General features: G+C 39.9%; 2 protein-coding genes across 5 annotated transcripts in view; one reads left to right on the top strand and one right to left on the bottom strand.

The window, feature by feature from the left end:
- The window catches only part of adam22 (ADAM metallopeptidase domain 22), a 52,672-nt gene that overhangs the window by 20,610 nt on the left and 16,454 nt on the right, over positions 1 to 15,608 (bottom strand). For all 4 annotated transcript variants that reach the window (XM_029503549.1, XM_029503551.1, XM_029503550.1 and 1 more), the window contains exons 5-7: positions 13,039 to 13,121; positions 9,898 to 9,961; positions 110 to 173 (exon numbers count right to left, since the gene is read on the bottom strand). In XM_029503549.1, the coding sequence (XP_029359409.1) occupies positions 110 to 173; positions 9,898 to 9,961; positions 13,039 to 13,121 (211 nt within the window). The remainder of the gene's footprint in view (positions 1 to 109; positions 174 to 9,897; positions 9,962 to 13,038; positions 13,122 to 15,608) is intronic.
- Positions 812 to 4,563, top strand: cldn12 (claudin 12). Its single transcript, XM_029503555.1, has 3 exons — positions 812 to 940; positions 2,190 to 2,446; positions 2,534 to 4,563. The coding sequence occupies exons 2-3, from the start codon at positions 2,228 to 2,230 to the stop codon at positions 3,344 to 3,346; spliced, it is 1,032 nt and encodes a 343-aa protein (XP_029359415.1). The 5' UTR covers positions 812 to 940; positions 2,190 to 2,227; the 3' UTR covers positions 3,347 to 4,563.

The raw sequence follows: 15,608 nt of genomic DNA, 5'->3' as shown, positions 1-15,608 counted from the left end.
CATTTTCTATATTAAGTGTGAGTAAAGGCACACCACAAGACCAAATAGTAATTTCACTTATATCAAAGTTAATTTATTATTAAATTCTTCGTTATGTGTTCATTCTTACCACTGGAAAAATCACCAAATCCTGTTTGCCCAGTAGATTTATATATCATGTGGATGTGGACCCCCTATAACACACAAAAATGGAACTGAATCAAGTTAAACATTGGGACAATTCACAATTAAGAGTGTAATTTACTTTACTCTCACACACACATCGCCATTACCACCACCATAAAAGGAAGAAAAGCACATAATAATCACATTATATCTGAACACATACTGCTGGAATTGTGAAGTTCAAACATTCAATTCATCAGTGATCAAGAGGCTGAAAAAAAAAGTTGCTTGGTTGAGTAGAAACCACATAAACTCATAGCTCTGTCTGTTCAACTAACTCTTTGTTATTATTGTACACGCCATCACAGCGGCAGTTTTTCCTGCAGCAGAGAAGATGATAAGTGGAGAGAATATTGAACATTGTTTCTAATTTTAAATACATTTTCTGATTAGGAAACGGTGATAATATATTACATAATTGTCCTCTGCGATCATTGTACTCTCTTGCTGTTTTTGCATTTGTTATAACATTTATTTAATTTGGATTTGATTTGTGCCTATTTGTGCTGTCATAAATGGCCTGTGTTTATCTGTGTGTAGGGAATAACTCCAGGGAATATTACATTTTGAAATGTTGTGTTTTTGCCCTGAATCGGGCCTGTCAGGCAGCACTGAGGGCGGAAACGGCCCGGCCCGTCAGAGGCCACATCCTGTTTACGTTAATGAACACTTCAGCTCAGAGAAAGCTCAGGTTCGGGCCGAGGTGGGCCGGAGAGGACCGGCTCAAATGTCACCCCCCAAGCTGTAAAGACGACCAAACCTCCGGGGACACACGGTACGGTACAAATATACCGTTTCTGGCTTCATATCCAGGCTTACCGGGAGCAACAGGTTGCTGCTTCGCTGACTTTGAAGGCTAGCTACCGGCTAGCTGGCTAATGCTCCGAGAAAAAAAGGCTTGTTTAATGCTAATAATTAAACCAAGGCTCTTATAACATATTCATAATGAAGTGATCAGGTTTAACGAATCCAACTTATTGCTATACATGCTCCTCTTTAGAATTAGTGCTGTTTTCATCAATACATGAATAATATTCAACCTACCGGGCCAACAGTCCTAATTTACTGTTGTACTGCTAGCCTAGCCAGGCTAAAGGGAAAGTTGGTGACTGTTAAGACACGATTAAGTTATGAAGTAACTTCAATCACAAAATCAAACTTGGATTTGCAGTCTTGGTGCTTGTATGGCAGAGTTTTATCCACACAGCCATTAATCTCTTATGGTGGATTTTGGTCACTTCTTAGTCAAGTAAATAACAAAAATGTAGCAGGGACATCACACCTGGAGGAGTAAAAACAGGGGTATGGAAATAGCAAACTCTTAAAAAAAAAAACACAAAAAAAAGATGATTTAAAGGATGCTGCAGAATCCAAACATCAGATCTGATGATCAGATCTAACCGTCTGTTAGTTTGATAAATTCAAGTCCTTGCATGTTTTATTTTGAATTTTTTACCAGCCCTGGCGGTCTTTTTCTACTTTAATTGGAATTAAAACTGATTTTAATCATTCAGACACATTAAGATGAAGGGTTAGGGTTTGTATTTGAGTATTTTAAAGTTATATTTCAGTACAAAGGGCAGTCACTGTTACATGCGTTACACCACCATTGGTATACCTATAGAAACCCCAAGTGTACAGATATATTGTTAGTAGTGTAGCTGGACAGACTATGCAATGTACTGCAGAATAGACACACTAGCTCTGTAACCTCAGTCATCAAGTCATTCCCACTTTGTTTGCTGCTGAAATGAGAGCATTGTTTCTCAGGGACAGTAGATATTGGGTCATCTATACTGTGGTGAATAGAAATGCAGGCAGGTTGCCCAGAGCTAGGTCAGTCTGTGGCACAGTTACATCACTTAGTAGTAATGGGGCCATTCACATAAACTCGTGTCTTCCCATGAGCAAGAGTTTTTATACAGGGGAAAAATTTAAATTAAACAAAGGCCCCAATTAGTCCCAGGACTGACCAGGCAATTCTTTCTCAGATATCTGACTTCCTCATTCATTCTTTCAAACAGAAACTTTCCTGGTGGCCTCAGGCCTCTCACCAACAACCATGTCGTGCCGGAACATCCACGCCACCAATGCTTTTTCCTTCATCATTGCCTTCGTGTCTGTAGGAGGACTTGCTGTGTCAGCAATAATCCCACAGTGGCGAATAACAAGACTTGTCACCTTCAATCGCAACGCCAAGAATATCAGTGTGTATGATGGGCTGTGGGCTAAATGTGTGAAACAGGATGGCTACTCAGGATGCTACTACTATGATTCAGAGGTATTGTACAGAGTAGTTTGCCTCCTTCTGCTTTTCCTTTTGTGTTCTAAAGTGTCCTAACAGAATCATTATTTCTCAAATTTCCAGTGGTACTCTAAAGTGGACCAGCTGGATTTGAGGCTCCTACAGTTCTGTCTGCCTGCAGGGTTGATGTTTGGCTCCCTAGCTTTGCTGCTGTGCATGGCTGGGATGTGTAAGACCTGTTGCTGCTCAGACAAGCCTGAGCCAGACATTAAAACTATCAGATTCCTGGTCAACAGTGCAGGCTGTCACCTTGTGGCTGGGATGTTCTTGTTCCTTGGTGGTGCTATTGCCATTGCACCTTCAGTATGGTTCCTCTTCCGCACTAAGGACTTGAACATCAAATATGACAATATTTTCTCTGATGGGTTTGCTGTATACGTATCAATAGGCTGCTCTGGAGGGCTAATGCTAGCTGCGCTGCTGATGTTCATGTGGTACTGTATGTGTAAGAAGTTGCCTTCTCCGTTCTGGTTGCCTCTCCCCTCCATGCAGACATCTCTTTCCAGCCAACCTCTTACTGCCAATGGATATCCTCACTCCCCAGTGTATGGACCTCAGCCATTCCCACCACAGGCCTTTCCTCCCACAGTGATTGACGCACAACCTTATGTGCCTTCTCAAGGCTACGCACAAAGTGTTGTTGCCCCTGCACCACCACAGGTGTACATGTCTCAGATTTCTGCTCCAGATGGGTATGGGTCTGAAGTTGGGGGGGGGCAGGCTTACAGCTACGCTCCCTCCCAGAGCTATGCCCCCTCACAAAGCTATGCTCCCTCTCAGGGCTATGCATCCAGCTACGCAGGTCACCGCTACTCCAGCCGCTCACGGATGTCTGCCATAGAGATCGACATTCCTGTGTTGACACAGGGAGACTAAGAGAAACAAGGCTGAAAACCTCAGCACATTGAAGCTTCAACATTGACAAAATGAAAAGACTTTGAGTAGAAGTTAATAATATGGGAGGTACTTACAGCCCCTGGAGTGACGGTCTATAAACTGCTGATTATGGAAGACCAGAGCCAGTCAAAAGACTTCTGGAGATATGAAGGATTTCATTTTGTTTTTTTTAATTAAGCATAGAAAACACTGGGGCAAACAACACTGATTTCAGCTTAGTATTGTAGAAAAGGGAAGATTTTTTTTTTTCTTTTTTTTAATTTGTAGCCAGAAGTGCTGAAGGACACCTCAACTAGCTTTTGTTACTATTCAGGCTGACTGTACACCACGCAACCAGCTTAAGAAGCCAGTGGAACAATGAATTAGCCACAAGACAACAGTTACTAGCATTTGGTAGGTGACTTCAAATAAATTAAACTCTTATGTCTCACTGCCAAAATTGCAGCTTCACCCCAAAATTATATTTTTCTTCACATTTTCTGATGCATGCAACCTATTTGTCACTTTATGGAGGCCTTCTGTTTAACACTACTGAACGAACTGACTCTTTATCTTTAAATTCTGATACTAAGTAGACAACTAAGAACCGACCCATTTGTGTCTTTGAAATCATATGTTTTAATATACCTTGTAGATAATGCCTCAGTGCCCTGTGAAGAGAAACTATAGTTTTTAATGCACTAATTATGTGAATACTGAATCCAGTTTACATTGCTTTTGTTCACTGAGGTTGTCTAAATATATGTATTGGCTTCTAACATTACTTATCACATATTGCAGGGTGTATGTTTCCGAAGTGTTTACGGCAGTAAACCCGTTAGCTGATTTAAATGTGTTGTTGTAATAATTGTTTTTATTATGAAGTGTAATGTCAGTGACGTCAATGAGATTGCTTGACATGTCAGATAATGATTAACTTTATGTCACTGGATCAACAGATAAAATATAGGAAATGTTACATTTTTTTGTTTTTACCTTGAAAATTTGCTGTCTAGGCTGGAGATGCTGTTTGTGTTACTAGTATTTGTGACAAAGTCAAATGTATACGTCAGTTAAATTGTTCTACTTTGTGTTTTGCTTAATGAGCACTGACCATTACATTGAAGTATAATGGGTCCTTCAAGTTATTCTGCATTGTTGAGGTCCATGATATTCATCTGTGTCTCTATACATCAGCTTCTTATTAAACACATAAATCACAATGTATCTGCTTGTTTGTCTGAGATGGAGAAAAACTGCCACAAGAGTTCATTGGTATTAAAGTATTCACTATAATTCCAACAACAACACACATTTACTGCCACTTAGAAAAGTATTCACAAATTATTTATCCAGACTTTCTAACTTGCCATAAATCTAATTTTTAAAGCTCAGCAACATTTCAGTCAGACTGAAACCCTCCGTTGATAGTTTCAGCTGGTTATCTGTCAGGATATTCAGTTTAATTAATGAATTGTGTGATGAAACGATGGACTCTAAGTTTATGGTTTTCCCAGATGTGTGTCATCATCAAAACGTATGCCGGCACAAAAGAGAAAAATACAGCTTTGAGGATTTAAGCTTCACTGTTAAAATCCGCACCATTGTCATCATCACACCAACAACAAAATAACAACAATGGAATGTTGACCGAGTGATGTTTGACTTGTCGTCTGATTTGGGGGACCTACAGCCAAAGCAGAAATAGTGAAGCCTTTATTAAAACCAGGCTTTTAGCACTCACAAGTTATCTTGGATACAGTGCAAGTGGACTGGAGTGTCTGGATTAACAACTGCCAGTCTGAACTGCAGCACTCAGAAGTGGAGAAGTTGCTCATTAATACAAACATGATTAAAAGAAGCATAGCTCAGTTGTTTGTTTGGTTTTTTTTCCCATTATCAGTAACACAGACGCAGCACCATCCATCATTATCAGAGCTGTTACTGCTGAATTAGCTGTGGTAATAAAGCATTTTCCTCTTTGTTCCCCAGCCCATCGCTCTCAGCCAATCACCTCAGTTCTAAAAACACACACACAGCGTACAGACACGGCGGGGTATGTGTAGTGATAGAGATTAAGGGCCTAAACACAGATGGCTTTCATATGTCGTGATACAAAGAGACAGGGGTGGAGCCTGGGTTGCTAAGGGAGACGATACCTCAGACATAGATTGCTGGCTCATGAATATAAAGCATTGAGGGGTAACGTGCTTTTCATTCCCACCCTCTCTGCATGAGTGAATGAACTGGACCAGGTTTGGCAACATGAAATTGGCTTGAGGCCACAGGGAGACCCCCTTCTTAATCTGGCTCCCACTTAATGCTAGGAGGAGAAAAAAAAAAAATCATGTCCTTGGAACCTCATGCAAACCCCCACCCTACAACCTGCCGCTGCTCCACATCATCCCCCCTCTCCTCACCCCTGACAACCGAAGACACTTATTCTCACTCTATACTCATCTTGTCCCCGCAGGTCAGGTCATCACGTAAGATCTGAAGACTGCAGCAATAAAAATGCAGACCAGCCGGGACATCACAAGACGGCACATTTTGGAAGTTTTTTTCTGAAATGCCAAGATGCCAACAGAGACATTCCATTTGAAATGATCAGAAAAACAGCAAGAATTGAAATCCTCACATTTAAAAAGCAAAATTTTGTGCCGCCCAATATTTTGGTCTAAACTGAATGATTTTAAGAGCTACAGCAGATTATGACTGAGAATTTGCAGAGATTCATGGTTATGTAATGATTTGGGTGATACTGTCACAGTGCCACCTAAAACTATTAAATGCAATTTTGGAAACACATTTATTTGAGGACCAATTCAGCTTCCACGATACTCTGCATTTTTATTTAAGATTGTTGTGCCTTTATCTGACTGTTCAACAAGACATGAGAGGTAGCAAAGGTTTTCCAACCTGGAGCTGAACCCTAGATAGTGCAGCTGTGGGAATGCAGCATTATTTTGTTGTCTTCGATAAAAGCAAAGAGCAAGATCTGGTGAGATGTAGCCACAGGAAGCCCTGAGGTGGAGGGGAGGTGAGAAGGTATCAAAAAAAAAAAAACTGCAGAACATATGGTGTTTTCTGCATATGTAACCTAACATCACACATCCTCCTTACAAGTGTGCGTGCGCATGCGCACACACACTAAAAAAGTGCAGGCTTTATCAGCTTTAAAGTGCCTGGGAACATCATGTTCTCAGCTTGTGAATTTGCAGTTGGTGTTCTATCTCACTTCTGAAGCCTGTTTGTGTTTTTCCATAACACACTAAGACACTTTTGGACCAGTTCAGCTGCAGAGGGTGACAGGAGCCGCTTGTTAAGGACACACTTAGCGAATGTCCTGTATAACTTTTCCTGGCATGGAGGAAAAAGGGCAGATGGATTTACCATATGGCTGACAGAAGCCATGCTGACTCTCTATCTCAACAACCCCATCCAAGCATTTTTTTTTTTCATCTTTTTTTAAAAATCACTTTCAACCAGTTAATTACAGCCAGAGTTAGTGGTGCATCATGTTGCAATCAAAGCTATCACTAAGTTATAAGGAGAGATATGTGACCTTTTCAGGGTATAAAGAGAAGATACAATCTTGTTGGATATGTTGAGAGCACTTAGGTTATAGCAGCAGACGTCTGTGCATCTGTCTGACGAAAATGAGAGGACGACCTGCAGACCAAGCAGACTGTCTGAGAAACAAAGAGGTATATAGGGGGAGAGTGAAATAGAGAGGAAGACACACTGAGGGTCCAAGAGATGCAGAGGGGAAGAGACGGTCAATGTGGACCATTGCCCACAGGGAGCTCACATCCAGGGCTCGGTGCTGACAAACTGACAGCCACCACTGGGCCTGAGGGCAGAGCTGTCCCCAGCATTATCCTGTGGACAGGATTCCCTCACCTCACAAGCCAAAACCTACACTGTTAACAGAAGAGCGTGCCAACTGTTTCCCAAAGTGGCATAATTACTTATACCACAGTGTTATTATGCTATATATGATTTATCTCAGGAAGGCAGGCCTTTTTTGCACAGTTCTCAACATTATACTATCTGACAAAAGAAAAACACGTTGATCTATGGTGCAGTGATGAAGGAAGCACGCACGCAGTTAGCACACAGACGCATTCATATGAACGTAGCATATATATATATTTTCAACTATACATATTCTGTTGGGAGTACATTTGTTACTCCGTAAAGCATTAAACACATTAAGATCATGTGTTCTGTGTGTAACATATGCGACTGCAACGCAACAAATCAAATCAGAAAATATTAAATATAAATAATAAAATATTGCTGTGCATGTTCCTTGAAACTACAGCTAAGTAAAGTATTTGGGTGTGTTTTCATCAGTGTCACCTCAGTGACAAAGAAAATAATTATTTTCTTGTCATTTTTATTTCTTTCATTAATCTCACAGTAGATTTAGGACAATAAAATCTAATGGACTTCAGGACAATATAAATTTGAGTGCACTTTTTTAATGCAGAAAGACCAAGGTGGCTTTTAATACATGAAACATTTAATGTGTCCAGCTACTTGAATGGTAAAATAAGGTTTCCTATGAAGCCAAAAAAAAAAAGAAATGTTGTACATATACTGCATGGCTTTTCATCTGCATTTTTATATTTGACATACAGATGTGTTTTTTGCATGATAAGCATATATAAAGGAACATAGATAATCTCTTTTTATGTGCATTTTACTTTACTGTGTCAGTGTAAATGACCAAAAGTGACCATGATAATATAGCTCAAAGTGCTGCAGCTATATTCTGAGAAAACTCTGTCTCTCCCTCCATCCCTCTCTCATCGCTTGAATAATTCAGTCTCTCCAGAAAATGTTGGAAAGGAAATGATGGAGGCAGTGGAGAGAAGAAGTGGAGAGGGGTGTGACGCTCACGCCTTCCTTTCTGTCCAGCTTACTTTCTACATCTTCGATGTTTTTCCCATTCATAATACTGACTTGCTTGCATTAACTGAAGATTTCCACTCCCTTTGATTGCTGTGTAACTGTGATGTAGCTTCTGCCATTCACAAATCATTAGTTCCACCGGTTTTACACCTTCGCTGCAGGAGAAGCAATGATAAGCAACTTAATTAGATTTATTTAATAAATTACTTGAGTTTTTTCCTCTTTGTCTTTTATCTCCTCCCTCTGTTCCCTCTTCACCCCATCAATTGCGGTATACTGTCTAATATAACCCCCCCAACGCTGATGGCGCTGAAACTGTCATACGAGAATGAATGTTACTTAGCTGTGTGTGCCATCCATCGCTACCAACAGCCATGAGTGCACATACACACTTCCACATGAGAATACGCACGCACGCAGGCACCCACCCACACCCACCCACACACACACACCCACCCACACACACACACACAACCACCCACAGACATAAACACAGACGGGTGCTTGACCTCTCTTATCTTGTCTTGTTTCATCCTTTACTGATTAACACCAAACACACATTTCTTCTTCATTTTAATTAGAGCAGAAAGGAAGTTTCTCTCATATGTGCATGTACACACACACACACACACACACTATCAGCAGCTGTTTTGTCATGCTCACAGCATCTTTAAAGATTCTCAGTCCTTTAAGTGGTGACCAAAATGTCTGTACTTGTTATTATCTAACTGTCTATCGGTCTGGTGCTGGTTTTGTCTCACTGCTCTCAGGGCAAAACCTGACCCCTGTATGAATCCCGGAAAACTAGGAATCCATGGTATTTGACACGGCACTGTGGCAGTACCGGGGGTATTTCTATCCCTTCATCTGATAGAGCAGATATTTGATAGACCAACTGTGGAGTAGCTCAGATACTTTCAAAGTAGAATTTGTGACTTTGGTAAAACAAAAATCTTACACACAGCACACACATCAGTGCAACCTGAGACAGTTGAACATCATATATTATGATAAAATAAACTAAAAACTCTGCAACCATCACAACAATGGTCGATGGCTTTCGAGTGGAAGTAAACTTGATAATGTACAAACTGTGATCATTCTAAAATCATTCTAATAGTGAGCAGTAACAAAAAAAAATGCTGTTTGTGATTTATCTGGAGATTATTTTTTGATGATTTGTTCTGTCATCACAAGCACAGAAAATTATTTCTAAAAATCCCAATTTCAATAATCAAAAGAGCTTGTACATTCAACATATAGTCCAAACTACAATGATATTCAGGCCACTATTTTGTGAAACAAAGAAGTTGCGCCAACCTTCTGCAGATGAGAGCTGACAAATATGTACCTTTAAATTTTTCTTGATTCATTGAGTAACTAATCAAAATTGCAGCTTGACATGCACATATTAAATTATGTTTAAAAAAAAATTGATGAACACATGGAGGTGAGAGGATGAATCAGTCACAAAAAACATTACAGACCACTTCTGTAAGATATTTTCTGACCACTGACAACTCACCAGGGTTAAGGGAAACCTGGATGTACAAAGATGGGGAGGGAGAACAAACCCAAACATTCCCATGAGAGAAGACGTACATTTCTGTATAGATCTGCAGCTTACTTACATTGCTGCCTCCCTTTCCTCCAGGTTCAATCATGTACGTGTGATTGCCATCGAAAAACATCCCACTAAGAGGAAGAGAAGAGAGGGAGGGACAAGATGAGAGCACATATGAACCATATGTGATTTTTACAGTACTGTTAATTGCTAATTGAAATAATGAACATCTGAACTCAGCTCCTCCTCCACTATCATGTCAAAATGAGCCATTTCAGTGTTTTCCTGGAGGGCACACTGTTGTCACCGTGTTTGGCACAAGTACCGTCTGGGAAGGGTGGAGGATAATGTGAAATAAAAGGTCATCCAATCATTTCAAAGATCCCCCTCACCCCCTCCATATGACCTTAAAGCTCTAAAGACATTGATGACATGATAGCATCAGAGGTAGAGGCCATGATTCTCACACACATTATTTGTACAAGCAATCATTTTTAAAAGTCAGAGATCAATTTCTCATTTGACAGTCATTTCAAGGTCCTCTTGTCTCCATCCACTGGGCTGTGCTCATGTGCACATGATCGGCCATCATCCATTAATTAACCTTATCAGAAGCTTTTAGGAGATTGGTTGGGTCAAACTGAAATCAGGGAGGTAAACACAGCCTGTCTTTTCTCTTCCAATTCTTTCTGTCCCCCTCTGGCATCAACATTGAGTTGATCATTTTTTCCATGGTCAAACAAAGCACTTTAAATTACACACACACAGAAACAGGGTGGATATCAGTATGGTGTCAGTATGTTATGTTATATGGGGGGGGGGGGAGAAAAAAAAAAACTTTCTTCAGCATCTTCTTACAATGAATGATCAGATTTTACTAGGACTGAACCCATCAACACATTAGGGAACTATTAACTGAAGTAAAAGTAGAGAGAATAGAGCCATTCTCCATCAGCATCCATGCAGTTGGCCTTCTTTTTACAACCAATGGAGTCACTCCCTGGTCGCCATAAACAATGAAGCTTTATGTCTCATTAGCATTGGCTGCACCTTTCAGACCCACAGTCTACATCCATTTTCTTAGACAGTCTATGGTTTCAGGCATTTCTTGGTCGACCTGCCTTAAACTTTAATGGTTCAGTTCACACGCAGTTCTTTCAGAGCATTATTTTAAATGGGTGCAAGTCCGCTGCTCAGCACCAAACCTCAGACAGACAAAGCTAACAACTGGCTGCAGAACATCTTGGAGGATTTAGAGGCTAAGCAGTCAAAAGTTTCCCTGTGGAGTAGTTAAGGACCGAACACAGAGCTGAAAGAGACCACGTGATGAACCCCAGTGATGATCATAATTAAAAATTGATTCGAACTTCACACCCAAGATTTGAATTTGTGCTTTTCTGAGAAAAAAGGCAGAACATTTTCATCTGATAATTTCTGAATGAGTATAAATATTTCCATTTTAGTGAAATGTGCAGCGCTTGAATGATGCCTTAAACAGGAATCTGAGTCATTAGTGAGCTGCCTGTGTCCCATTTGATGGATGTAGCTGAGTGCACTATCCCTCCATATACAGCTGTAAGAGGAGTATTGCATTGCAGTGTTAAGCTTCTCTGTGTGCTGAAGTGATGGAGAGAGAGCGAGAGAAAAAGAGAGAGAAAAGAACTAAGGGTGAAAGGGGGAGAGAAAGACAAGAGAGACAAATATATATTATAACTGACTCAGCATAAGGGAAATAGTCTCTCCCTAATGTCTAACCCCTCGACACCACTATGCACTCCCTCAACTCTCTACCTCTGATATTCTCTCTCTCTTAGACACAACACACACAGAGCGTATTAATGGGTGTGTCTCAAAAAAATTTATGTCGGCTTGTGTATTTCTTTCCATATTTGAAAAAAAAAAAAAAAATCAATATGATTGATTTGAGTCTGAAAAATATTGATACTACTAACACAACTTTCAGAAACATTTGAACTGATCAGTGATTCACTGAGGACATTCACGTCTATTGAGACATTAAAGCTTATGCAACACATTTACCTGGTTTGGGTTTGATAAACGATTCCAATAGGTTATCAGAATGACATAAAATATGTAACCATTATTAAAAGCCAGCTGTAGCTGAGTTTGCTGGCACGTATCAATGTGATTTTGTCTACTTGCAGTGATGATCTTAAACTACACGTCTGCACTGATTATTTAGTTTATATATGTTGAAGTAAGATATGTTGAGTTACACAAGGCTTAAGGAATCTTTAGATGAAACAGCATATACCGTAAATAATATGCTGATGTGAAAGGTGGTATATTTACATTGTCATAGCAAAAGATCTAAAGCTTAGATCTCTCCTCCTTTATAAATCCAAAAGGTTACAAAAAGGACTGTTCAATTTTTCATTGAAAAAAAGGAAAACACTACACATCTCCTTTTTTTCACTGAGGAATCATTGTTATTCAGCATACAATGTAGTCATCACAACTGAATATGAATGAATTCACAGTCCTCAGGTCCAAATACTAACAAGCATAATGAGTCACATCGTTGGTGTAATAATTGTTGTTAGTGATTACATAGACCACCACTGTGCCTCCACTCCTCCTTACAATTACATTCTAAGACACATAAATGGATCATGTAAACAAACAGCAAGTGGAAATTATTGAGTTTTAAAAGGTCAAGCGGACAATGTGGGCATTTTTTTTTCGTATGGTCACAATTTTTGCAAAAACACAATTTCTTGTCAGGAAGTTTGTGTAAGCAATTACTAAAAGCTGTTATATTTGCATGTTTTAAAAAGGTGCACTTTTACACAGCATCCAGTGATATTCATGAATGGAGTAAATTTTTACCCTGCAGGATGGCCACTCTCTGTAGACTATTTTATTCATCCCTGTATACTCACGCACAGCTGCACATACACTAATTCATAAGATGCGCAAACAGCGTTCCTACCAGCAGGCCTCATGACTGACCTGTCTCTCTGACGAGACAAGCACGCTAAGCTAAATATATCAACAGGGAGAAGAGAAGAGAATAACAATTTACAAACTGAAAAATGTGTAGAGACAGAAAAGGGTTGGGCTAAAACTAATCGTATTGACCTGATGGATAAATGGGCGCAAGGACCAGGACCTGAACACAAAGTATGAGCAACTTTGGTGAAGAAAGAAAGATGCACACAAGTCACAAACATACATCTGTACTTACTGTAATCCATGACAAGTTGAAAGGGCCACAAATGAGTGAGGAATGTCTCTGACCTTCCCCTGGTAGTAGCAGTGCTCTCCTCCCTGTGAGCAAAACACAAACACACAGAGATTAAGATCATTCACACGGCTGCCTCCTCAAGTGTCTCCCCACCGCGAAACACTCTGCAAAAAATAAATAAATAAATAAATCATTTCTAATTATTTCCTTCCTCCATTTGGAAATTAGTTAATCAATCACTCAGAATTCATTTGGCAACAAACACCAGTGCAAGCTTGATCTGATGTGCGTGTGTACTGCGTTTTCTGCACGATCAACATCCTAACATCAGTGTGATAACTGAAGTGTCGCTCCTCTTCCCAAACGTCTCCCCAGTAGAAAGCCTTTCCACTGGCCACATGTAAAATTATTTCCACATCTGTCTGTATTACTGCCATCAACCACTCGTCCTGTGGCTTCTTCTCTCTTTATCTGTCTATCTATATGTGGGCAGTGTGTCTCTTCCTCCCTCTCCCAGCATAAACACACATTTATTTTCTATAGAGGTCTATGATGTCTAAGTGTCTAAGTGCTCTGCAGGTCATCTCTTCCTGGTCCATTTCTTGCTGCCTAACAGCCATTAGGCAGGAAGCTGGTTTCCCTGAGGAAACATAGCTTTTATCAGAGGATCAATTTCTGCTCTACAGTTTGATGGTGTGCGCAGCAATGCTGTTTGTCCACATCTACCTCACTCTCTCTGAGGACTTCGTCCATGACTCTTGTATTGGTTTATGCAATGAGGCATGTTTGTGTTTGTTGTAGTTATTAAACAACACAAAAGTATGAGGAAACCGGATTCAAGGGCATTGCACTGCTGCCTTTACAGCCATTTGCCTTTCCCCCTCATTTCCTCCCACTTGGTCACAGCAGCATTAGTGAGGCTGTCGGTTGATGTTTGTATTCTGTCCTCGTACCAATTCATCCTGAGGATGCTGGACGGTGTTCAGGTCAGTAATGTTTGCAGGTCTTACCTTAAAGTTCTTCTACTATAAATCCAAAAAACTCTTTCTTTATCTGTGTGGTGTTGTACACCGGGACATATAATGCGGAAAAGTACCTTTCTCAAAGCGTGACTTCAGCTTTGAAAAGGGACTTGAAGTTGAGGGGAAAAAGGTGTGCAGCATTCTTTACATCTGAAGCTCACTGATAAAAACTTCACTTATTAATACGTAATATATCTATTTTGAGAACTAAAAAAGCTCTTTTTGCTCGTTCGTTATTTTAGGGAATAAGCAAATGAAAAACAACATGTTAATTACTGAGCCTGATGTGGAGCTTTTATTGCTTTTGGAAATAAAAAACAAGTTAGACGTTTTCCCCAGCTTCAAATCTTCATGTTATGCTCTGCTAAGATGAGTGTCCCCCCTCATATTTACCAAACATTTGAACTGCAGCCTGAAAACTAGAGCAGACAAGAGTCCCTCACAAGTGCGTTGCGAAATATGATGTTAAAACTTTTAACCACAATGTATTATGGGCAATATCAAATCAAGTAAAAAATAAAACAGAAGCACAACTAACAGCCATGTATTATTGGCAAAATATTACAATGCAACAAAGGAAGTTGAACAAATTGCTGCATAAGCATAAAAGGAGCTACAGGTGAGGAGAGAGGCTGCGTAATGAGAGGTAGAACCAAACTGAAACTAAGAGATGCAGAGGGTGAGGAAGAGAGAAAAGCTATTTATAAGTTGTGCTTTGCTCCACTATCCCAGAGTCTTGCCTCCTGCTGTCACCCAGAACCTTCTGCTCCATTTCTCAGCAAAGCAAGAAAGCCCCCAAAACCCAGCACTGAGGGTACATCCTCACAGTGTGTGTGTGTTGCTATTTTGGGCTGATCTCTGTTTAACCCTAACCCTTTAGACGCATGTAAGAGTAATTAATCATCTAATCTGGACAAAATAAAACAAAGCACAGTGGAAAGGTCAAGGTCATACTCTTGGTAAACAATTGGGACACCCTGTCCTCTGCAACTCAATGAAAGTTTCAGCAGCACAATAGGACAATGAGCAGGGCGAAGGATGTCACACAAAAGTCACACTTCAACCTTAGACCTCTTATAGAGGAGTTCATTTTTGCAATAATTTGTACAATAACTGTATGAATAAAAGAGCATCAGTCATTTAGACTCCCTATTTGTCCCTGATACTGAAGATATATAAATTAAGATGAATATAATGAGATTTTCTTTCATGCTGAGGTGCCGTACCTCTACTTTTAAATATCCCAGGGTGAATCAGGTTATTATGGACAGTACTGCGGAGCTGCATTTTTATAATTTCAGAGTTTCCACATCAAGGTCAATAAAAACTCTGACAGCTTATGAATAAACACTTTACCACAAACAAAAAGGACGCTATATGAACCCCAATTATTACCACAACTGTTTGAAGCTTTTATTTCTACCAAAGAATGCAAAGTCATACTTGGCATGTAAATAATGGGGTGTTTATCTGTTATGTCAGTTTATAATGGTGTTGCCTTGTTTGTAGGCTCAATGATGATCATACTACAACTACTGCCACATTTAC

Source organism: Echeneis naucrates, chromosome 6 (assembly GCF_900963305.1).
Source record: "Echeneis naucrates chromosome 6, fEcheNa1.1, whole genome shotgun sequence".
Classification (NCBI taxonomy): Eukaryota; Metazoa; Chordata; class Actinopteri; order Carangiformes; family Echeneidae; genus Echeneis; species Echeneis naucrates.
This window is presented reverse-complemented; position numbering and strand designations above follow the sequence as displayed.